General features: G+C 43.5%; 1 protein-coding gene across 3 annotated transcripts; it reads left to right on the top strand.

Moving 5' to 3' along the window:
* Positions 1–24,184, top strand: LOC311025834 (rap1 GTPase-activating protein 2-like). 3 transcript variants are annotated; one of them, XM_084028960.1, is made up of 24 exons: positions 1–147; positions 7,137–7,172; positions 14,969–15,053; positions 15,796–15,831; positions 16,713–16,760; positions 17,310–17,342; positions 17,460–17,684; positions 18,005–18,108; positions 18,181–18,259; positions 18,434–18,487; positions 18,577–18,660; positions 19,745–19,845; positions 19,959–20,088; positions 20,178–20,333; positions 21,024–21,095; positions 21,175–21,261; positions 21,468–21,614; positions 22,012–22,116; positions 22,475–22,566; positions 22,821–22,925; positions 23,081–23,168; positions 23,636–23,702; positions 23,789–23,859; positions 24,127–24,184. In XM_084028960.1, the coding sequence occupies exons 1-24, from the start codon at positions 104–106 to the stop codon at positions 24,148–24,150; spliced, it is 2,073 nt and encodes a 690-aa protein (XP_083885086.1). In that variant the 5' UTR covers positions 1–103; the 3' UTR covers positions 24,151–24,184. The 3 variants fall into 3 exon arrangements, with proteins under 3 accessions (XP_083885086.1, XP_083885087.1, XP_083885088.1); XM_084028961.1 differs by lacking the exon at positions 16,713–16,760; XM_084028962.1 differs by lacking the exons at positions 1–147; positions 7,137–7,172 and adding an exon at positions 9,033–9,064.
* Positions 24,185–25,330: the final 1,146 nt, after the last annotated feature.

Below are 25,330 nucleotides of genomic sequence, written 5' to 3'. Positions count from 1 at the left end.
AGAGAGAGAGAGAGAGGGAGAGAGAGAGGGAGAGAGAGGGGGGAAAACCAGACACAATAAGACAGGAGGAAGACAAAGAGGAGGAGAGGGCGAGCGAGAGACCATGCTGAGGAGGAAGAGGAGTGTGTCGTTCGGCGGCTTCGGCTGGTAAGAGAGGGTGTGTGTGTGTGTGTGTGTGTGTGTGTGTATGTGTGTGTGTGTGTGTGTGTGTGTCATCCTTTGATAAACGGCTGAATGATCTCATCACTTCTCTCACTCACACTTTCACGAGGGTGATTGAGTTCGTTTCATATCTGAGCTGCATAGAAGTGACATCACAGTTATCCCCCCCCCCGCCCCCCTCTTTTTTTATATAATTAACTATTCACATATTAGTCAGCCTTGTGTCTTTTTCTTCTTGACCGGCTGTCGCTCCAGATGAAGTTAAAACGTGACTTTTTTGAATGGGGTTTGGTTGTCAACTTCAGCTGCAGCTACAAGAGGAGGAGAAATATGAAATCTAGTTCAAACTTCAGTCATCGAGTCAAAGCTACCGTTCAAAATGGGAAGAAATCTGTTTGGAAACGTTTCTTGCTCCGTTGCATTTGAGCTGTTGTTAATCTGTCGTTAGTCTGCCGTTGGTCGTACATTTGTCTGTCATTTTTCTGTCGTTAGTCTGTCTGGCGTTTGTCTGTATTTTGTCTGTAGTTTGTCGTGCGTTTGTCGTTAATCTGTCATTTGTCCTACGTTTGTCTTTTGTCTGTAGTTTGTCTGTAGTCTGAAGTTGGTTGTAAATTTGCATTTTTTCTGTAGTTTGTTTTACGTTTGTCGTTAATCTGTAGTTTGTCTGTAGTTTGTCGTACATTTGTTTGTCTTTGTCTGTAGTATGTTGTATGCTTGTATGTAGTTTATCTGTAGTTTCTCTGCTGTGTACATTGTCGTACGTTCTCTCTAATGATGGTGAACAAAATCGAATGTGACATAAATTGGGATCTTCCGACATTTTCAGCCGGATTTGTTTGAAAACGTTTCTCGCTCCGTTGGCGTTGGCGTTGGCATTGATCATGTTTTGGGTTTTTAGCTGTGAGAAGAAATCTGAACGTTAACTTTCTTAACCCAGGATTTGGTTTAAAACGTTTCTTTTCATGGAACATAAAGTAAGGCTTAATTATTTGTCCTCTTGTTGCCGTGGTGACAGAAACATATTTCTTGCAGTCGGAGACGAGTGTGAGACGTTTCAGTGATCAGTAAAAGCTTCGTGCTGCAGTTAATCAATAACTTTCTGACTTCTCAACAGTCATTTAGTCATTTAGAGGTTTAAAAGCGTGTTTTCCTGGTCGGGTTCTGGTCCTGGTCAACGTTGGTTTGAATTCCTCGATCACAACGGCGAGCAAACAGCCTGGAGGTCATCATGCTCTGATTACATTCCCATTGATCATTGATGAGACGCTCTCACATTATGTTTTCCAAGTGTCAGTGGACACAACAGCAAACCCAAATGAGTCCTGCAGAGGCCTAAAATCCGGAAGTTAGTCTGCAATTTTTTCACTTCCTGTCATCTCAAAGTCGGCGTTTTATTGGTACGATGTCTGAAATAACATCCAAGTTTAACGTTTTGTTCTATGGTATAAAAATACGTCAGTAAAAACCCTGAAACTAAACAATGTCGCTAGAACGCTAGTTCGCCTTTAGCTTAGTGGTGACCTGAAGTCATGTGACCACCAAGTAGTTCCTTTATAAGCTAACGTTAGCTGTTTACTTCTGATGATTCTGGTTCAGTCCAATATGTAGACTTGGTTTGGTCCAGTATTTAGTCCTGGTTGGGTCCAGTTAGTCCTGGTTTGGTCCAGTATTTAGTCTTGGTTTAGTCCAGTATTTAGCCTTGGTTCGGTCAAGTATAAAGTCCTGGTTTGTCCCCGTATTTAGTCCTGGTTTGGTCTAGTATTTAGTCCTGGTTTAGTCCAGTATTTAGTCCTGGATTGGTCCAGTATTTAGTCCTGGTTAGGCCCAGTATTATAGTCCTGGTTTGTTCCAGTATTTAGTCCTGGTTTGTTGACAGTATTTAGTCTTGGTTTGTTCCAGTATTTAGTTCTGGTTTGGTCCAGTATATTGTCCTGGTTTGTTCCAGTATTTAGTCCTGGTTTGTTGACAGTATTTAGTCTTGGTTTGTTTCAGTATTTAGTTCTGGTTTGGTCCAGTATATTGTCCTGGTTTGTTCCAGTATTTAGTCCTGGTTCAGCCCATTTTTTAGTTTCTAAAATCTGTTGGATGTTAGCTCTGTTTCTTCTTCTGTGGTGGACTTCTCTGGATGATGAAACATTGAATCTGATGATGTTTTCTACGTTTGAAGTATTTGATGATGTCATTGAGGATGTCACACAGACAGAGAAGAAACACGAAGGAGAATTTAAAGTAGCTGCTCTGTCGGTTGTTCTCGCCTCAGTGGATCTCTGTTGGCCTGTCAGCTGTGTGTGTGTGTGTGTGTTTGTGTGTGTGTGTGGAAACTCTTACACAAGCGTCCTTTTCAATCATTCACCTTTTTTCCCCTCCTCTTCTCATTCCCTTCCATACATCCTTGTCTCCTTCCATACATCCTTATCTCCTTCCATACACCCTTATCTCCTTCCGTACATCCTTCTTTCCTTCCATATATCCTTATCTCCTTCCATACATCCTTATCTCCTTCCATACATCCTTATCTCCTTCCATACATCCTTATCTCCTACCGTACGTCCATCTTTCCTTCCATACATCTTTCTTTCCTTCCATACATCCTTATCTCCTTACATACATACTTCTTTCCTTCCATACATCCTTATCTCCTTCTATACATCCTCGTTGTCTCCTTTTATTTAAAACATCCTAACTTTCATATCTCCCTCTCTTCTTCTGTACCACCTTCCTTCATCCCTTCCTTCCTTCCTTCCTTCCTTCCTTCCTCCCTTCCTTGAATCCTAATTTCCGTCTATACAGTGTTTCTTCCTTTTGTATGCTACAACTAGATGTTGTCTGAAGAAAGGAAGAAGGCTGGTTTGTATCTTGTTGGTCAGAAACTAGTTGTAATATTTAGTCTTGTCTAGATAGCTTGTTGTTTAAATTCTTGTGAAGCTATTGATACTGAGTGGGAAATTACCTAGTTTCGGCCATCTCAGCTGTAGTGAATAGACTTGATTGGAGGGAGGAGCTTACCCTGCATATAAGGAGCAGCCAGTGACACATTTTGTCTGAAGAAAGGAAGGAAGCTGCTTTGTATCTTGTTGGTAAGTCAGAAACTAATTGTAGGTACTGGGTTTAGACATTCTGTGAGTAGAGCTAGTTGTAATATTTAGTCTTGTCTAGATAGCTTGTTGTTTAAATTCTGCTGTTCATACTGAGTGGGCAATTACCTAGTTTGGGCCATCTCACCTGTAGTGAATAGACTTGATTGGAGGGAGGGGCTAACCCTGCATGAGGCTAAACCAAGCACTTAAGAGCTTGTCACTACAGCGTCAGCTGCAGCATCAGGACAGCCGAATGAAAACAGTTGAACAAAGATAAGGTAGTCGAACTTCGGGAGTCAAGACAGTTGAACAAAGACAAGGGAGTTGATCTGCGGGAGTCAAGACAGTTGAACAACGACAAGGGAGTCGATCTGCGGGAGTCAAGACAGTTGAACTAAGACAAGGGAGTCGATCTGCGGGAGTCCATTGAGGAAGTCCATCGAGGTGAGCATAACATCTCAACCACCACCCATCGCAGCCATGTGTCCCACCCCAGTCAGGACATCAAACCAGAGAATATTTCGCCAGAGACCCATCACTCGAGGCTGTAACTCATCCAGTCTCTGCTACCCACCATTATCCACCGGTATGGAACTTGGAGTACTAGGGGGGCTATGGAACTGCCAGTCGGCAGTCAAGACGGCGGACATCATTTCAGCGTAGGCCTCCCTGCAGACTCTCCACTTTCTGACCCTTACGGAGACCTGGATCACCCCAGAACACACTGCCACTCCAGCTGCCCTCTCAACTGCCTACTCGATTACACACTCCCAAGACGAACAGGTCAAGGAGGAGGAACTGGACTCCTTATCTCACCCAGGTGGTCCTACCAGGTCCTTCCCCTGGACCACCTACCCTGATCTGCACTCGAATTCCATGCCGTCTCTGTCACCCTTCCTTTCAAGCTCAACGTCATAGTGATCTATCGCCTACCAGGTCCTCTCCGTGACTTTTTAGATGAGATGGATACCCTCCTAAGCTGCTCCACTGATGATGGCACACCACTCGTCGTCTTCTGTGACTTCAACATCCACCCAGGAAAGCTGAACTCATCTGAATTCATTGACTTCTTCTCCACATTTGACCTCACACTCTCCCCTCTCCAACCGCCCACCGGACCGGGAACCAACTTGACCTTGTCTTTACAAGATCCTGTGGCATCTCGGCACTCTCTGTTACCCCGCTCACCGTGTCCGACCACCACTTTGTGACTTTCTCCCTCCCCATGGAGCCCACCACATCCCTCCCCTCTACACCTCGAACTGTCACCAGCCGCCGCAACCTGAAATCCCTCTCTCCCTCCGCTCTCTTCTCAACTGTTCTTTCCTCACTACCATCCACAGAACAATTCTCCCTAATGCCTACTGAGGAAGCCTCCTCCATCCTGATGTCCTCACCCTCCTTCTCTTTGGACACTCTCTGTCCCCTCACCTCACGACCAGAGCGATCATCTCCTTCCCCTCCCTGCTTGTCCGAATCTCTGCAAACCAACAGATCAGTGTTGCGAGCGGCAGAGAGAAAATGGAAGAAATCAGGCCAGGACGAGGACCTTGATCACTACCACCACCTCCTCTCTGACTTCACCTCAACTGTTTTGGCAGATAAATCTGCTTTCTACCTGTCAAGGATCAACTCTTCCGCCTCCAACCCCAGGAAACTCTTCTCCATGTTCTCTCACAAAGGACGCAACGCTACTCATGGTCCAAGCACTGGTCTTCTCCCGCCTTGACTACTGCAACTCTCTCCTGGCTTTCTGGCCTCACCGACTAAACCATTGCAGTGTATCCAGAACACTGCAGCACGCCATGTCTTTAATTTACTCAAATTCTCCAATGTGATCCCCCTCCTCCATGAATTCCACTGGCTCCCTGTTGCAGCCCGCATCCAATTCAAGACAATGGCACTGGCCTTCAAGGCCATCAATGGAATGGTACCCATCTACCTTCAAACACTGGTGAAACCACATGCCCTCCTCTACTTGAGCTGGCCGGCTGGTACCACCATCTCTGAAATCAAACAAATGTTCCTCAGCAAAGTCCCGACTCTTCTCTGTTCTGGCACCTCAGTGGTGGAACAAACTCCCGACCAATGTCAGGACAGCAGAGTCATTTGCCATCTTCCGAAAAAGGCTCAAGACTCACCTGTTCAGACTTCACCTCGACTCTGCATAGCATGACCCACTAACAACCCAACCAAAAAAAAAACACTTCTATGTTCTTACCTATAGCACTTTGATCATAGCACTGTTCTTAAGGTATCCTTGCTGAACAGCTGCTCCTTTACTCAGAGGACCTAACATTTGTTTCTATGTTTATATGCATGGTATCTTTCTTTCGACAAATGTACTTATTGTAAGTCGCTGTAGACAAAAGTGTCTGCTAAATGTAACTCCTTCTTTCCTTCTTTAGAAACTTGTTTCCTTCATACCTCATGTTCCCTTCTCTATAACATCCTGTTAAATGTCTTTGTTCAATTAGATCCTTTCGGACTCTTTCTTTCCTTCTATATTATGTCACTTCCTCATTGCTTCTACATTTTCCTTCTTTGGACCTGAACGTGGTCTAGATCACCAGGGGTGGTCCTGAACATGGTCTAGATCATCCGGGTTGGTCCTGAACGTGGCTAAGATCACCAGGGTTGGTTCTGAACGTGATCTAGATCACCAAGGTTGGACCTGAACGTGGTCTAGATCACCAGGGTTGGTTCTGAACGTGGTCTAGATCACCAGGGTTGCTTTTAAATATGTACGATATATCTAAGATTGCTAGCTTCTTAGCATGATAGCATAGCGTCTTTCTTTCTCCCTCACTGACTGAGGTTCGTGGTCATGTGACGTTAGCTCGCTGACTGAGGTTCGTGGTCATGTGACGTTAGCTCGTGGTCAGCCGTGGCTATCGTTCATGATACCGTCCCTTACTTTCCGACTAAGGCTTTTATTGTGAAATATCTGCAGGAAGTGACTCTAACTCAGGTTAGAGGACGGTGAGCAACAAGGTGGTTTCCCTCAGCTGTCGGCCATCTTTGTGTCATGTGGTTTTCGGTAGAATGCTGTGTGTGTGTGTGTGTGTGTGTGTGTGTGTGTGTGCAGTTTAAATGTGTTATTTATGAGCTGAGGGAGTTGAATTTTTACAGAGTCATCCAGCATACAGGCTTTTAACGTTAAGGTCGAGGTCTCTCTCTCTCTCTCTCTCTCTCTCTCTCTCTCTCTCTCTCTCTCTCTCTCTCCCTCTCTCTCTCCCTCTCTCTTTGCATTTCTGGTCAGAACGCTCCTCCCTCTTTTCCTCCCTCCTCTCCTCTCCTCCCTCTTTCTCTCCTCCCTTGTCTCCTGCCCTCCCTTCTCTCCTCCCTCCTTCTCTCCTCCCTCCTCTCCTCCCTCCCTCCCTTGCTCCCTCACCTTTAGATTTTTGATCCATATGCAGTTTAATAACCAGACTACTGTTTCTCAGGTATTATTATTGATGTTTTATAGCTGCTTTTAGCCCTCACTCCATAAATACTGTGTGTGTGTGTGTCTGTGTGTGTGTGTGTGTGTGTGTGTGTGTGTGTGTGTGTGTGTGTGTGTGTGTGAGGTGAGATCTCAGCGGTTCACAGCAATAAAAGCTCTATTTATTAAAGTGCTGCAGCTCCAGTAAATCACACATTTACATCCCACACATACACTCACACACACACACACACACACACACACACACACACACACACACACACACACACACACACACACACACACTCGGTCACTAAGGTTAATAGAGTATTCAGATGTAAATCTCTTCCTCTTCGCCTCAGTAAAGTCTTAATGTTCTTCCTGTTATCAGGTTGTGTTAAGTGCTATATTATATTAACAGCATGTCTCTCTCTGCTGTCTCTCTGCCTGTCTGTCTCTCTGCCTGTCTGCAGGATTGATAAGTCCACTGTCAGCGCTCTGAGAGCTCGGTGAGTACCATCTGGTTCTTCCCTCCTCTCTCTTACAGCGCCACCTTGTGGCCGATTGCTGTCTGTTTTTGTCCAACAGCATTTGGACACAACTTCCAATCATTAGTGAGAATTTCATGCGACAAACATTTCTAATAATAATAATAATATTAATAATAATGGCTCCACGGTGGTGTAGTGGGTAGCAATCTCGCCTCACAGCGAGAGGGTCCTGGGTTCGATTCCCGGGTCGGCCCGGGTTCCTTCTGTGTGGAGTTTGCATGTTCTCGCCGTGTATGCATGGGTTCTCTCCGGGTTCTCCGGCTTCCTCCCACAGTCCAAAGACATGCAAGATGGGGATAGGTTAATGATAAAAAGCCTTTATTGGTACATGGCTAATCTAATAAAAACATGCCAACGCGTTTCAGCCTAAAAGGCCTTCATCAGGGCAAGGGCAAAGTGTTTGTCAGTCAGCTCTGCTCATCATTAAATAGGTGATCAGAAACAGCTGCTCAGTGTGAGCAGGTTGGCGGTCACATGACCAGGATGGCCTCCTAATGACGGAAAAAAAGGGTCAAAGATTATTTTTTTCTTCAAAGTTCTACTAGGATCCCCAAACTGAAGAGCACCAGAGGGACACCTTTTTCCACACCCAAGTAGCACTCCATGCTTTCTGTTTTTTTGAATGGGGATAGGTTAATTGATGACTCTAAATTGCCCATAGGTGTGAATGTTTGTTTGTCTCTACATGTCGGCCCTGCGATAGACTGGCGACCTGTCCAGGGTGAACCCCGCCTTCGCCCAATGACAGCTGGGATCGCCTCCAGCCCCCCCCCCGCGACCCTGAATACAGGATAAGCGGTAGACGATGGATGGATGGATGGATGGATGGACGATGGATGGATAATAATATTAAATTAGAGCAAATTCTATAGCGTCAGACCTTTTAAACTACTGAAAACAATGAAACAATAATACAGATAAGACATGATTTTAAAAAAGTGATTTTAAAATCCATCCATACAATGTGTGTGTACGTATATATGTGTGTGTATATGTGAATATATGTGTGTGTGTGTGTATGTATATATATATATGTATATGTATATGTGTATATATATATATATATATATATGTGTGTGTGTGTGTGTGTGTGTGTGTGTGTGTGTGTGTGTGTGTGTGTGTGTGTGTGCGCGTGCGCGTGTGTGTGTGTGTGCGCCTGTGTGCCTGCAGGAAGGTGACCCTTCAACCTGTCAGTATTCACTCTCTCCCCTCCAGCTGTTTTCCTTCTGATTCACACTTTAATCATCCGTCCATCAAAGTGAGTCCATCTCTCACTTCCTGTCTGCCTCTCATTGGTTCCCACTGAAGACGCTTTGAAAACGTTCATACCTTCATCCACCAATCCACATTTGGATTGGATCAACTGGTCTCTGGACTAATGTGGGCTACTATCTAGACCAGGGGTCTCAACTTACCTGTGGGCTGCTGGAGGTCGAGAAAAAAGGGGTTCAAGTTTAAAAAAAAAAGTACAATCAATCCAATCTTGTCAATCTTTACTAATAACAATTCAGAACAGGCTTCTCTTCCTTCCTCCTACTATATATCATATCAATACTCAATAGTCCGTAAATGACAGTACAAGTGACCAACGTTGCTAATTCGTGTGGTTGTCATGAGCCTGAACTATGGTAGCCCACAAGTGTTAAAAAATACAAAACGCACAGGGCAACGACTCACGCAGATAAAGTGAAGAAAAAACATGTGACCAAGAGAGGGAGAGAGAGGGAGAGAGAGGGAGAGAGAGGGAGAGAGAGAGAGAGAGAGAGAGAGAGAGAGAGAGACTGCTGGTGTATTAGATTGGAGAGATGCTCAGTAACCGACAGCAACGCAACAATGCCGCACGACTACTGGTGAGTCTGGCATTTCCCCATATCCTCCATGTGTTTGTGTTCATGTGCGTGTGTGTTCATGTGCGTGTGTGTTCAGGTGTGTGTGTATTCATGTTTGTGTGTGTGTTCATGTGTGTGTGCGCTGTATTGTGGTCATTGTCATGTTAAACTTTATTTCTGTTATTTTTGAAGCGTTTATGTTTGGATTATTATCCTTGACATCGGTAATCGTCATTCTAGCAAACGAGGGTGTGTGTGTGTGTGTGTGTGAGGACTTTTACAGAAAACGTATAAAGGAGGATGTGACTCCGTCGGCAGTCAATGAAACATCTGCTCAGTGGCGTCTCAACATCTGGAATCTTCTAACGACAAATGCACACGTTTCTTCTGTTTCTGCAGCTCGACATTACTCAGATCACATTCCCAAAATGCATTTCTCCTGTCGTGTGTGTGTCTGTGTGAGCAGCTAAAGGGCAGACGGCCGTCTGTCTAGAAACAGAAGCCAGCAGCGTCTCTTCTACCTCCTGCTGCTGTTGTTGTTGTTGTTGTCTTTTTTACACCGTTGTTGATGGCAGCCTGCGACTCATTTGCCCGTCTGACAGATTTATTTACCCCAAATTGAGTAACGTGTGGCTGCAGGTGGAGGTATGGAGATGGAGTATTTCTAAAAAGTCAGTAAATTCAATTAGAACAGCAGAAGCCTGGAGGTCTGTTTGTGTGTTTGTTTGTTTGTTTGTTTGTGTGTTTGTGATGGTATTTAACAATATCATCTTTAGCTAAAGCATCAGACGAATATTGAAAGTGATAACGTTAATAATGTTAACATATAAGTGATAACGTTAATAATGTTAACATATAAGTGATAATGTTAATAAGGTTAACATATAAGTGATAACGTTAATAATGTTAACATATAAGTGATAACGTTAATAATGTTAACATATAAGGGATAACGTTAATAAGGTTAACATATAAGTGATAACGTTAATAATGTTAACATATAAGTGATAACGTTAATAATGTTAATATATAAGTGATAACGTTAATAATGTTAACATATAAGTGATAACGTTAATAATGTTAACATAAGTGATAACGTTAATAATGTTAACATATAAGGGATAACGTTAATAAGGTTAACATATAAGTGATAACGTTAATAATGTTAACATATAAGTGATAACGTTAATAATGTTAATATATAAGTGATAACGTTAATAATGTTAACATATAAGTGATAACGTTAATAAGGTTAACATATAAGTGATAACGTTAATAAGGTTAATATATTAGTGATAACGTTAATAAGGTTAACATATAAGTGATAACGTTAATAATGTTAACATATAAGTGATAACGTTAATAATGTTTATATATAAGTGATAACGTTAATAATGTTAACATATAAGTGATAACGTTAATACGGTTAACATATTAGTGCTGTGACAGATGTGTGCTCCGGTGGCGTTGGCCGTTGCCGCCGGTCCACCGGAGGCCGTTTGTCACATTGGATATGTGTTGGCTCAGCTGGCCGGCAACACGGCCTCCCGGCCAACTGAGACGCTTCCAGAAGGTTGATAGTTGCTGGCTTGCTCCTCTTGGTGGATTGTTTCCATGCTCCGGGGCGGTGGACCTGGACCTGGACCCGGACCCCCACTCCTCCCCCACCGCCTTGGGGGGTTGGTTGGTGTGGTGGTTTGTTGGTGATGTGGTTCTGATTGACCGTAGTGTGGCGGTGTACGTAGGTGGTATTTAAACACATCTACACTCGGACTGCTGGATGCCTGGTTACGGTCGTTCGGACGAAATTCAATTCAATTAGAAGTATTGTTTGTGCTTGCAACATGTTTTATTTTATTGTTACTGTTACATTTTAGTTAATTTTAGGAAAAATGTTGTGTATAGGCTTTTACCAAACTACGTCGGAAAGCTAATGTTTGCTTGCTGAAACGCGGTGTCCGACTCCAGTCTGGTGGTTAAGTATTATTTAACGAACGACTGCAAGACGTTTTTGTTTTTTTGTACCAATTTCCTCTTAATTTTTAGTCAAACCGTTTTGTATTTTTACTAAACATAACCAGGTAATTAAAGAAGTAGTTTTATAGCATCTTTTAAATTTTTGTTTTATTTTACAACGTTAACCACGCGTTTTCTAACTGATTAAAACGGCGGTTATAACCCGAGTGTTGTTTAGTAGTTAACGTAGTTTTGTAGGAGACGAGTTGAACCTGCAGATGGAAATCTGTCTGAAAAACAAGTTGTTTTTAGGATGTTTTTAAGAAGCTTCTTATAGATCATGTTAATTATCATCATGATACATTACGTAACATATTGAACCTGATGGATGAGCTAGTTACTAAACATGTAACTCCAGCATTATAACCAATGAACTGGTTGTTTCAGCTGTGAAACTGGAGTTTTGGTGTCCTGCTGGTGCAGGAACTGAAATTAAGGTTTGAATTTAAATCTTAATGAAGAGCTTTGATGTTCCCCTCGGGGCACGCAGACCTCCTGGTTGGAAATTAAATTTGCATTTAAATTTTCATGACTTTTCAGGCTGGAAAATTACCTGGAGCCTTTTCAGACTGGATGAAACTGAAAAAGCATCCGATCACATCTCTTTTTATCTTTAACACACGACAGTGGAGCTGTAAGGACACATATATACAAATATTACTGTGGACCAACTGTATTAGAGAGAAACCCAGCATCGAAACACAAGGGATGATGTTTCGGTTTCTTTATTGTTGTTTTGTTTCCATCTCTGGTTTCAAACTGAAGTTGATGTTCTTTGCGTCGGAAGAGGCGTGTTGCATTGTGGGAACGGCCCCCGGGAGTTATTTGTTGTGTGTGTGTGTGTGTTTGATTTAGAGATGATGATGTGATTGGCTGTGATTGGCCATGACAAGCAGCTGTCAGCAGCGATAACGAACCAGCTGAGCAGCGAGTTAAAAGTGTAACTGGTTTATTTTAAACCACAGCTCGGAAAGTTACGTAACACACACACACACACACACACACACACACACACACACAGAGACACACACACACTTTTTCCTTCTATCTTTGTGAGGACACTCATCGTGACTTCAACTCTCAGTGTTTAAAACTCTTAAAATGGCAGTAAAACATACTGGAGTCACTTTACCTCACATTTGGTCAAGAAACCTAATTTTTTGAAAATTCTTTCATTGAATCAAAGACACAACACACCTTTTCTGATGACATTAAGGACAATTATGTTTAAATTAAAATAGCAAAATTTTGTGATCACTTGTCGTGACGACATGTAATAATAATAAAAGAATTCAAAGTGGTTTTTTTTATCATGATCCGTGATAGAATCCTGCATCGTCCCATCCCAACCAGTGATGCGTGGGCGGATCCGAAATGAGTGGTCACCCACGGTTACCAGTCAAGCAAAAATATTTTTTTGATAACCATATTCGACAAATATTACGTAAAGGTAGCTGATCCCCACTCATATGCATGATGCGTTCCCTCCTTATCCTTTTTTTTTTTGAGGCATAGACGCCTTTTATTAGCAGTGGATAGATCGGAAACATGAGGAGAGAGAGAGGGGATGTGACATGCAGCAAAGGACTGCAGCCGACCCCGGGATTCGAACCGGGGTCGGCTGCGTATGTACGTTCGTACATGGCATGCGCTCTAACCACTCCGCCAACTGCGCGCCCTAACACCAATTCTAACCTAACTTGAACCGTCAAACAGGACTTTGAAAGAAAGAGCAGCCAAAATGTCCTCACTTTCCAAAAATTAAATCACTCGATATTGGTCCTCACAAAGACACCTGGACAAGTTCTACACACACACACGAGCCACGCATTTAACATCCTAAAAGCTACAAAACTTTGAGTGGACTTCTGTGTGTTGTCATGTAACACCACAATAGATACAGGGAGTCTATTGCACACACACACACACACACACACACACACACACAGAGTGTCTTGCACTGACCTTTTCTCTCTCAGCAGGTTTCGTGTCTCCGTCCTCGTCCTCTCGTTGTTATTTCTTTCTGACCTTTTGCTTTCGTCCCTGGACTCTAAAAGCTCCGTCGGGATCCAGAATCATGTCGGTGTTTCTGGTAGATTTGTCAGGTCGATGCCAAGTTCCTTAAAAAAAGGTTTTCATGAATCCTGCTGAAGAACTAACACTCAGAGCTACTAGGACGACATGAAGAGACACATGTGAATACACATTTAATATAATGTAATATATTAAATACTATAATAATAATATAAAATACCTCATCAAGAAGCTTTATTTCAATATAGGAAATAAATAAATGAACAACAGAAAAAATGCTAAATGATTAGAAAGAAGAAGGGGTCTCTTTTCCTCACCCTCCCCACCCTCAATTGAATCATTAATTTATATATATATATATAGTATTCTATTTATTTTATTTAATTTTCCCCTTAATTTATTTATATATATATTATATCATATTTATTTATATAATTTTTACCTTAATTTATCTATATATTTTTTATTATTACTGTTATCACTATTACCATTGTCACCTTTATCGTTTTTTTGAAAGGGGGGAGGAGATGAGGGTGGACTAACTGTTATGACTGTTCCATCAGCCCTCTAGATCCCTCACTGCCTTCATCCTCACCCTTCCTCCTTCCTTAATTTCACCAAACTGACATTTACACTGAAAAAAGAACTGGAACAGCCGGAGGGTCAGCGGCCAATCAGGGAGGTTGTTACTGCCTGAGTGTGTGTGTGGGTGGGGGTGGGGGTGGGGGTGGGGGGGCATGTTTCATAAGAATCTGTAAAAGAAAAGAGAGATAGATAGATAGATAGATAGATAGATAGATAGATAGATAGATAGATAGATAGATAGATAGATAGATAGATAGATAGATAGATAGATAGATGGATATAGAGGAAGTCAGGAGTTGGTGGAGGAGACCAAAAGCAGAGCTAAAATATATATTTATATATATATACATACTCAATCATGAGTGAACAATATTCTGGCTCGTGTAAAATCCTGGGTCATCGATATTTAAGTTGCGTTGAAAATGAAACCATTAGTGATAACATTAATAACCTCCTTCTTCTTCTTCTTCTTCTTCTTCTTCTTCTTCTTCTTCTTCTTCTTCTTCTTCTTCTGGACACCTGACGTAACCATAGCAACCACGGTGCACAACATGTTGCCTGAGGGTGACGGAAATGAATGGTCTTCTGGCTCGATGCCGTAGTTGATTACAGCGCCCGTGTGTGTGTGTGTGTGTGTGTGTGTGTGTGTGTGTGTGTGTGTGTGTGTGTGAGAGAGAGAGAGAGTGTGTGTGTGTGAGAGTGTGTGAGTGTGTGTGTGTGTGTGTGTGTGTGAGTGTCTGACAGATTGAAGCTCTATCTTTAGAGACAGACTCATCGTTTTTCCGTGACAAATATAATGATGATGTGTAGCGCTCAAATAAATCAGGACACACACACACACACACGCACACACACAGCAGGAAGTGAAGGAACTATCGACCCAGGTGAGGGAGGAAGAAGAACATTTTGGAGAGTCAAGTCGTAAATTCAGCTGAAAAATGAGCTCTGAGAGTTTACCAGAAGAAAAAAAACTCACTTCCTGTCCATTCTTGAGAAGATTACAGGTGAAGATCTCAGGAGAGAAAATCTATCAGTCAAACGTCACTGTGACCTCAGAAAACACATTTTTAACCACAACTCAAGAATAGACAAGCTAATTATGACAATGTCTATATTATTACTTATAGTGTATTATATGCTTTAACAGGTGTTTTTGTTTATAATTTGTCTGCCTGGGAGTTTCTCCGAATGTATTTATATTTGTGGTAAATATCCTGGTTATTAATAATATTATCTACATTGTCTCGGCGATGCCGTCTGATGATTTATTATTATTGTTTCTGTTTTCAGTAAACAGGATCTCCACAACATCTCCAATGTTCCCGTGGGCGACTGCCCCCCCTCTCCCCCCCGAACCGCCCCCCCCACCATAAAGGTAACATAGTCTGGTCCATCTGGACCGGGTTTAAGGACTTTGTTTGCCTGGACAGCGTAAAGCTGCATTCTCCCTGCTGGCCACCAGGGGGGTACTTCTCTCTGGTTGTATAAGTCTATGAGAAAATGGTCCTACTTCTCTCTGCTGGCCACCAGGGGGCGACTCCTCTCTGGTTGTATAGAAGTCTATGAGAAAATGGTCCTACTTCTCTCTGCTGGCCACCAGGGGGCGACTCCTCTCTGGTTGTATAGAAGTCTATGAGAAAATGGTCCTACTTCTCTCTGCTGGCCACCAGGGGGCGACTCCTCTCTGGTTGTATAGAAGTCTATGAGAAAATGGTCCTACTTCTCTCTTGATGTATTATCACAGTAAACATTGTAAACATTAGTTTATGGTTTCAATCTCTAGTTTCAAGTCTTCTTCAATCCAGCATTATGGTCCATTTACCTAGAAATTCCTGTTTGTTTGGTTTTTATTATCTGTATTTGAAGAATATCACAATCTGCTTGTTCCTTTCTTTTTTTAAATTCCTTTAAAAATAGAAATTGTAATGACTACATTCTGGTAGGCTTTTATTGTGAAACATCAGCAGGAAGTGTAGCTTCACAACACTAGAAATGTATGTAATGTTGTAACCACACCTCAACTCTTTATTTGTTCGTGCTTTAGTTGGAGAATTGATCAATGTTGACCAAAACACAAAAACACAACAAACTCAACCTCCCTCTCTGTTTGTCTGCAGTCGGCTCATTTCTTTGACATGATGGACAAGATGGAGGTAAGAGTTTCATCTCGACTCTATGCAATTCACATTAACCGGACTTTTCCTCCTCTCACAAGCAGTAGCCGAGTTCATTCGGTAGACATTTAGAGATTTACAGATTTAGTGAACGAATGACTCCAGGTTCCTCCCACAGTCCAAAGACCTGCAGGATGGGGATAGGTTTATTGATGACTCTAAATTGCCCGTAGGTGTGAATGTGAGGGTGAATGGTTGTTTGTCTCTACATGTCAGCCCTGTGATAGACTGGCGACCTATCCAGGGTGTACCCTGCCTTCGCCCAATGACAGCTGGGATCGGCTCTAGCCCCCCCGCGACTCTGAATACAGGATAAGCGGTAGAAAATGGATGGATGGAATAATAACAATAATAATAATGGATTGGATTTGTATGGTGCTTTTCAAGACACTCAAAGCACTCTGACAGGGTTCCAGGTTCCATTCATTCACACCGTCATACCAGTGGTAGTAAACTACGATAGTAGCCACAGCTGCCCTGGGGCAGACTGATGGAAGCATGGCTGCGATTCTGCGCATACAACCCCTCCGACCACCACCTCAAACAATAGCAGTCATACACATTCATACAAGGCAAGCTGGGTGAAGTGTCTTGCCTAAGGACACAACGACCATGACACAGTGATAAGGGCGGGGATCGAACTGCCAACCCTCCAAACATTGGCCAACCCGCTCTACCAACTGAGCCACAGTCGCCCCAATAGCTGCATCTATATTAGACCCACCCGATGTGGATTCATCCGCCCCTAAAAATAGTCCCCAACAGATTACGTTATTGAATAGTTAGCGAACCAACAGGAAGAATCCTCAACGGAGACACAGGGAATGTTGACGCTGATTTTTTCTCTTGTGTCGATGCAGCAAGTTCCCGAAGCTCCAGAGATGAAGACCGTCCCTCAGAGACAGAAGGCACGTCCGTCCGTCCGTCCATCCGTCATCCATCCGTCCATCCATCCGTCCGTCCGTCCGTCCGTCCGTCCGTCCGTCCATCCGTCCGTCCGTCCGTCCATCCATCCATCCATCCATCCGTCCGTCCGTCCATCCATCCGTCCGTCCGTCCATCCATCCATCCATCCATCCGTCCGTCCGTCCGTCCATCCATCCGTCGTCCATCCGTCCATCCGTCCGCGTGTCCATCCGTCCGTCCATCCATCCGTCCGTCCGTCCATCCATCCATCCGTCCATCCATCCATCCATCCGTTAATCTGTCCATCCGCAAATCCATCCATTCATCCGTCAAACGTCCGCCTTAGGGGACAAATAACTGATTTTTGATTTATTGAGTTTCTTCAACAAACTCTGCACATCTGTTCCACATCATCAATCATGCAGTTTATTCACCTGTGTGTGTGTGTGTGTGTGTGTGTGTGTGTGTGTGTGTGTGCGTGTGTTTGTGTGTTTGTGTGTGTGTGTGTGTGTGTGTGTGTGTGCGTGTATGTCTCACTCTCTGTCTTCCAGGACGACTACATCCCGTATCCGAGGATCGAGGAGGTGAGGCCCGACGTCTTAACAACTTTATCTAAAACACCTCAGCAGAACAGGACAAAGGGGAGGAGCCGGCTGGATATTACAATGCATGATGGGTAATATGTCTGCGGTGTGTTGCAGGTGTTGGAGAGGGGGGGGCCATACCCTCAGGTCATCCTGCCTGAGTTCGGAGGCTACTGGATCGAGGATCCAGAGGCTGATCCGCCTCCCCCCACCTCCCTGGAGATCGAAGGGGAGGAGGGAGGAAGGAAGGAGGAGGGAGACACAGCCCCAGGGGATTATGGGTACCGGCTGGAGGACATCAGCGAGGCTGCACGGGCGTACAGGAAGCACTTCTTGGGCAGGGTGAGGTTTGGTGGATGTTGTTCTGACTGAAGCTTGTTGCCGTGGTTACCTTGGTAAATCTATCCTGAGCTCTGATTGGTGGTTGAAGTGTATGAACACATTCATGATGACACCTGCCAGCCAATCAAATTGCTGGATCCTCTCTATGATGAAGACTTTATTTTTAAAGTCTCTGTCTCTCTCTCCTGTCTCTCTCTCTCTTGTCTCTGTCTGTCCCTTTCTTGTTTCTGTCTCTCTCTCTCTTGTCTCTGTCTGTCTCTCTCTTGTCTCTGTCTCTCTGGTCTCTGTCTCACTCTCTTCTGTCCCTGTCCGTCTCTCAGGAACATCTGAACTTCTCCTGCTCAGCCAGCAGTGTAGGAAACCTTCTGCTGTCAGTGAGACATGAAGAGGATGTGAGACAGGAGTCGCTCCACGTGATCATCAGGTACAAACACATGAAGACATGACATGAAATACTATGTACAATGTTAAATCCCGTCTCTTCTGGACCCTTCAGGTCCCGGGTGAAGAGCGTCTACCACAGATTGTCCCTGGCGGAGCTGCCTGACATCCCCAGCGTACCCGAGCTGGCTAAGGTCCTACTTCCAATAATAATACTGGATTCTTTTCAGATATGAACTCTAAACCCAAGTCTCAGTTTTAAAATCAGCGGTCCCCCTTCTAAGGACCACATGGATGTGAGTGCCCACAATGTAATCAAAGTGTGAAATAAGTGTGTTTATTGTGAGTGTTGCTGTTCCTCCTCAAAGCTGCTGTGTGACGAAGCTACAGGTCTACGGTTCAGTCCCGTCCTCTACCCGAAGGTGAGCTCAGCGGTCGTTAACGCCTCCAGGTGTGTCCACGCAGTGATCGGAGATCAAACCTGTCTGTCTGTCCGTCTCTCTGTCATCAGGCGTCTCAGCTGATCGTAAACTATGACGAGCACGAAGTCAACAACACTTTCAAGTTTGGAGTCATTTACCAGCAATTCGGACAGGTAATATGTCAGACAGGTAACACGTCATACAGGTAACACGGCATACAGGTAACACGTTATACAGGTAACACGGCAGACAGGTAACACGTCAGACAGGCAACACGTCAGACAGGTAACACGTCAGACAGGTAACACGTCAGACAGGTAACATGTCAGACAGGTAACATGTCATACAGGTAACACGTCAGACAGGTAACATGTCAGACAGGTAACATGTCATACAGGTAACATGTCAGACAGGTAACATGTCATACAGGTAACACGTCAGACAGGTAACATGTCAGACAGGTAACATGTCATACAGGTAACATGTCAGACAGGTAACATGTCATACAGGTAACATGTCATACAGGTAACACGTCAGACAGGTAACACGTCAGACAGGTAACATGTCATACAGGTAACATGTCAGACAGGTAACATGTTATACAGGTAACACGTCAGACAGGTAACACGTCAGACAGGTAACATGTCAGACAGGTAACACGTCAGACAGGTAACATGTCATACAGGTAACACGTCAGACAGGTAACATGTCAGACAGGTAACACGTCAGACAGGTAACACGTCAGACAGGTAACACGTCAGACGGGTAACACTTCAGCAGAGGAAGAAGTATTCACATCCTTTATTGATGTAAAAGTACGAATAACAAACTCTGAAAATACTCCACTATGTGCAAAAGTACTAATACTACGCAGTAAAAATACTCCTCTACAAGTAAAATAACTAATAATACACTGTGCAAATAGTCCCCTCCTATTAAAAGTACTAATACACACTGTGGAAATACTCTTCTTGAAAGTAAAAGTACTGTACACACTGTACAATACTTGACGTAAGTCAGTCCACTTTGTAGAAAAATAACATACAGCGGTCGCTATAGCAACGGTTCACATAAAACATGTCATGCTACGTTGCTTTTAATGGGAATGTCCCTGCTACTCTATTTGATTTCTATGTTTCTATGGTTGCAAATGAAGCGCAGTAATACTGCAATAATATTATCTTGTTATCTTTTGACGTGACCGGGGCGGCGCTCGACCGTGTCGTGGTCTTGACGACACTCTCACCTGTCCATCAGGTGTCGGAGGAGGAGCTGTTCAGGAACAACAAGGAGACACCGGCGTTCACGGAGTTCCTCCAGCTGCTGGGAGACACGGTGGAGCTGCAGGACTTCAAGGGGTGAGGAGGAAGTTGACAAGACAATAGAAATATAACAATAGAAATCATTTCAAATGAGTAATGAACCCAAAGTCTTATAGACGGTGAAGACAAGCCGTCCTGTCTCCCTGCAGGTTTCGTGGAGGTCTGGATGTGTCTCATGGTCAGACGGGCTCTCTGTCCGTCTACACCGTCCACCGACAGCAGGAGGTCATGTTCCACGTCTCCACCAAACTGCCCTTCACGGATGGAGACACGCAGCAGGTGGACGGCGTGACGAGGCATTTCATGAGTCAGTATGATGCAGCAAATCAGTGACACGAGAATAGCATGACGACAATGTTCTCTTTCAGCTCCAGAGGAAACGCCATATAGGGAACGACATCGTGGCAGTGGTGTTCCAGGAAGAGGCCACGCCTTTCGTCCCCGACATGATCGCCTCCAACTTCCTGCACGCCTTCATCCTGGTTCAGGTGGAGGAGCGCCACCCCGACGGCACTTCTTACAAGGTGAGAACAGAGACGTGATGGTTATTATTAAAAGCTTTAGCTTAAATTTCACGGTTTCACAAACGAATATAACACATAACAAACCTGCTAACTTGAACGCTAACAAATCACTTAAATCAGAGATCTTCAACGGGGGGTCCGGGACCCCTAGGGGGTCTGCAGAGTTACAGCAGGGGTCCCCTAAATGATTTGATCCCAAACTTTTTCCTTCCAAAATGTCCAAAAATACATCTTCTCTAATTAATGAATAAGCAAATATAAATGTTAATTGTTGTGTTAATGTGAAACTGTAATGTAGAAATGCCAACATAGAATTACAATGTTAAATATAAATATATGAATCTGTCAACAATTATTATTTTAATGTCTTAGCATTTCATACATCCATCATTACAAAGTACTGTTATACATGGTACCATAGGCTGCACTACACATTATTATTGGCACAGTTTAATAAGGAACACAGTTTTAGATGATTTAATAAGGAGTCCCTCCACCGGGTCTCTATAGGCCTTGGGGGTCCTTCCATCGGGTCTCTATAGGCCTTGGGGGTCCCTCCACCAGGTCTTTATAGGCCTTGGGGGTCCTTGGCCTGAAAACGTTGAAGACCTCTGTGTTAAATATTGCGACATCATTCTGTTTATGCCTGTCGTTTATGTCAACGACAATAGAGCCTGTTGTGATTGACAGGTGTCCGTCACGGCACGAGAAGACGTACCTCCTTTTGGGCCCCCGCTCCCAAATCCAGCTGTTTTTAAGAAGGTAAGAGGAAGAAGGAAGTTTGACTCATTCTGTAGAGTTTGACACAAACTCGTGAACCTGATGCTGTTTGTGTGTTCAGGGTCCAGAGTTCAAAGAGTTTCTTCTCACTAAACTCATAAACGCAGAGCTGGCCTGCTACAAGAGCGACCGCTTCTCCCGACTGGAGGTAAAAAACACCTGAAGACATTACAGTACAGTACTCAAGTAAATCGACATACTTGTGGTGTTCCACAGGGTTCAAGTTTAGGTCTCCTGTTGTTTTCTATAGACATGCTGCTGCTGGATCAACATATTAACTCTAATGATGCTACTGGTCACACATTTGTCTTGGTGTGTGTATGTGTGTGTGTGTGTGTGTGTGTGTGTGTGTAGGAGCGTACCCGGACCGCCCTACTGGACAGCCTCCATGATGAGCTGTACAGACGCTCACAGAGCATGCTGGGATTGACGTCAGGTCTAGAGGAGGAGGGACGAGCTGAGAACGGACACGCCCATGGGGGTCTGCTAGAGTCCATCAAGGTGTGTTTTTTTTGTGTGTATGTTCGCTTGTGTTTATGTGTGTAAATACTTTAAAATGTGTTCTGTAGAAGATAATCACCTTTGTCCATGATGACTGCAGTTAGCATGTTCTTACACAAATGTCTGACAACTATGAGCTAATGACGACAACAGCACATGGCAAGTAGCCAATCAAATGGCAGCATTCAACAGGTCACGCTACCACGCTACCGATGGTTAGCTACTAAATGACTTAACACATAACAGCTGCACACCAGAATCCAGATGGATCCGGATCCGGTAAGAGTGCCGCTCTGTCCCTTGTGTTCGTCACTATTCTGCGTTTGCTTAATTTGGTTTTATGTCACGCATCATCTTCACACATTTTATCTTCTCCCTGCCTGTCTCTCTCCGTTAGAGGGCGATGCGTGGTCGGAGCGTCTCCATGGAGACCATGTCGCGGGGCGGTGCAGGTCTGCCCACCAGTGTGAGTGGCGGTGGTCTGGCACACATCAGCGCTGAGGTACGCAGAGTTTACAATTAATGTTGGTATTTATCGGTGTCACGTTTCCTTTTCATGTTCACTTTTTGATTCACACAACGAGGTGATCAGATGTTAGTAATGCAGTAATATATAATATATGAATAATTATATAATAATATTATATAATAATATATAATATATTAATAATAATATATGAATGTAGTTCCTGAAGGAAAGAAGAACATCAATATAACAGCTGATTAGTAACTTTTCAACGGTATCGTACATATATACATATATGTATATATATATACTGTATATATATTTATACAATGTTTCTGACCGTCCTGATTGTTGTTATAGAGTCTATTAATGGCTGTTGTGTGTTGTGTGTCAGTGTAACATGAAATCTCCGGTGAAGAGGCGTTCAGGACTTTTTCCTCGTCTGCTGAGCATAGACAGCCAAACAGAGAAACACAACCAGAAAAGGTAACTTTTAGTTTGTGACATTTCTACTTCTGCACCCGTCAAATAAACAACATGTCAATCAGACACAGTTCTTTGAAGGTGGTTTATTTGATAGAGCTAGGCTAACCATTTCCCCCTGCTTCCAGGCTTTGTGCTAAGCTAAGCTAGGCTAACAGTTTCCCCCTGCTTCCAGGCTTTGTGCTAAGCTAGGCTAACTAGGAACTACATGTAATTGTTTAACACGCTCTTCGTTGTGTCTTCCATGACTGTTTCAGTCTCCTCAGTGAGCAGAGGAGCTTCGACAACTGCCACCCAACACTAGAGGTGAGGTCAGAGCTGCCGTCCAATCCCAGCTCTCCAGAGGCGGGACAACGGGACAGGTGTGTGTGTGTGTGTGTATGTGTGTGTGTATGTGTGTGTGTGTGTGTGTGTGTGTGTGTGTGTGTGTTGGAGGAAAATTAAACAGAAACAGAATGAAGTAAACATGAAGACAGAATTCAGGGTTCAGTCAGCTGTTGTTTGTTGTCGTCTGAAGGATTCACATGAAGAAGGACAGCAACAAGATCTCCAGGTCGACGTCCAGCAGTTGCAGCTTCAGCGTCCCAGCTGACGACACTCAGCTGGTGAGAGGACACGACTTCAGTCACGACGTTAACACTTCGTTAGTTTGTTTTCTGGCTGAGAAGTTATCCATTAAGTCCCCAAATTATCAGACTTGTGGCTCTAATTTCAGTCGTGATCGATAAATGAATTCCTTCGTACGGGAACGAAAAGTCTGATCCTTTACTGCAGTAGAAGTACCACACTGTAATAGTACTCATACCACATTGTAAACTTACTAATAACACACTATAAAAGTACTCATACCACACTGTAAAATACTCCATTACAGTAAAAGTACTAATACCACACTGTAAAATACTCCATTACAGTGAAAATTGAAAATCAACACTTCCTGTAGATCTTTCCACAATAAAAGCCTGCTGATAATGAGCAGGCAGGGAGACTTTTATTGTGAAAAATGTTGAGTTGTAAATGATTGAAGAACATATTATTCAGATTAATAAATTCTCTCTCTCTCTGTCTTCAGCTCGCCCAGGGTGTCACGGTAGAAGGTCAAAGTTCAAGTCCGCTCGTCGTGTGTCGCAGCCCCACAGGTCCAGAACGCCTCACCTCTGATGTGTGACGCTGATAAAACCACCACCGCGTCTCATCTGTCTCTTTCTTCTTCTTCGTCTTTCAGAGATGAAGTATAAAAACTCTCCCAGATCCAACCTCAAGTTTCGTTTCGACAAGCTGAGTCACTCCGCAGCAGTAAGTCTTTCTTTATATACACATGTACACATACAGTATATATGTATATGTGTGTGTGTATGTATATATATATATATATATATATACCTTCATCACATTCAGCCGTATATATATATACGGCTGAATGTGATGAAGGTTACGATCTCGTCATCACTGTCTGTCGGTCTGTCTGTCTGTCTGTCGTAAGTATCCGTGTACATAATATCTTTTAAAGGCTGAAAGTATGAAAAACAAATTTTTAATCTTCTTTCACTTTTCATTTTGCAGAATAACAACGAGGAAGTTCAGTGAAATGTCCGACTCCTCACAGGAGGAAGAGTTGGAGGATGAAGAGGAAGAAAATGAGGATGAGGATGAAGAGGAAACTGATGAAGAGGAGGAGGAAGAGGAGGAGGAGACCGATGAAGAGGAGGAGGTTATTGTGAAGACACTGAAGAGTCATACTGAAGATAAAAAGTGAAAACACTTCAACACGTTCGTCTTTTCGCTGCTGCGTCTGTTCTGCTCGGTGGGAATCAAACCTGCGGCAGTGTGCATGTCCACACGCGCAAGACACACACACACACAGCTAATGCTAACTAGCAGCTAGCTAACAGCTAGCTCACAGCTAACGTTAATAGCTAGCTAACAGCTAACGCTAACTAGCTCTCCTCCTGCTGGTAGTTCAGATTGCACGTGTGCAGTAACGATCGAGTGGCGAGTGACACGGGTCGTCGCCGTTCTCGTATTGTGTAAATGATCCGATAAATGATCCGATATCTTTGTCAGAAAACAATCTGGTTTTCATCCTGATCTGATCTGGACGACGTCGTGGAGTCTGAACCAGGCGATAAAACGTAGTCACGATTTAGAGTGTAAATCCCTCACTGGCTTCCCACCTGTTAACACAGCATTCTGCCTTCATCTTAAGCTCTTAGCAGAGTAACTCTTCTTCATGATCATCATCATCATCAGGCTGGGATGTCATCACCAGAACAGGAAGGAAGTCGTTAAGTAGTAAAGCCCCACCTCTTGCTCTTGTCTGATTGGCTGCCGGGTCGAGTTTCTGGCAACATCCATAAACTGGCTTTCTGATTTCTGAGATGACCCGAGGAAGAAACATTTGACTGTTTCAATTTAGTTGTGACTCCTCGTATACTTCCTGCAGTACACAATGAGAGTGAATACACGTGTAGTACTAGTACAGCAGTACATGAACATGTATACGTCTGTTTGAATGTTAAACACTGATGATGTCGTATTTATCAGGGACGCTGAGCTCAACGGGAGACCGATGGTCACCGAACGCCGGAACGACAACAACAATATTTAACATTTAAATAATCTTTCAATACCAAGAGATTAAAGTTAATAAGAAGAGAAGCTATTATTCTGGCTTGCTTCTTTGACATTTTATTACATTATTATTATTATTATTATTATTATTATTACAGTTGAATCTGTTTTATACTTAATTAATATTTTTTTGTAT

Source organism: Eutrigla gurnardus, assembly GCF_963514095.1.
Source record: "Eutrigla gurnardus genome assembly, chromosome: 15".
NCBI lineage: Eukaryota > Metazoa > Chordata > Actinopteri > Perciformes > Triglidae > Eutrigla > Eutrigla gurnardus.
Note: the sequence above shows the minus strand (reverse complement) of the source record. Positions and strands in the feature narration are given on the sequence as shown.

Excerpts from the sequence above, each read along its gene's own strand:
- LOC311025834 (XM_084028960.1), top strand. The coding sequence starts at position 104 with ATGCTGAGGAGGAAGAGGAGTGTGTCGTTCGGCGGCTTCGGCTG. Across the intron at positions 7,173-14,968 it reads GTCAGCGCTCTGAGAGCTCG|TAAACAGGATCTCCACAACA; the intron begins GTGAGTACCATC and ends TTCTGTTTTCAG. Across the intron at positions 22,926-23,080 it reads GAGGCGGGACAACGGGACAG|GATTCACATGAAGAAGGACA; the intron begins GTGTGTGTGTGT and ends TGTCGTCTGAAG.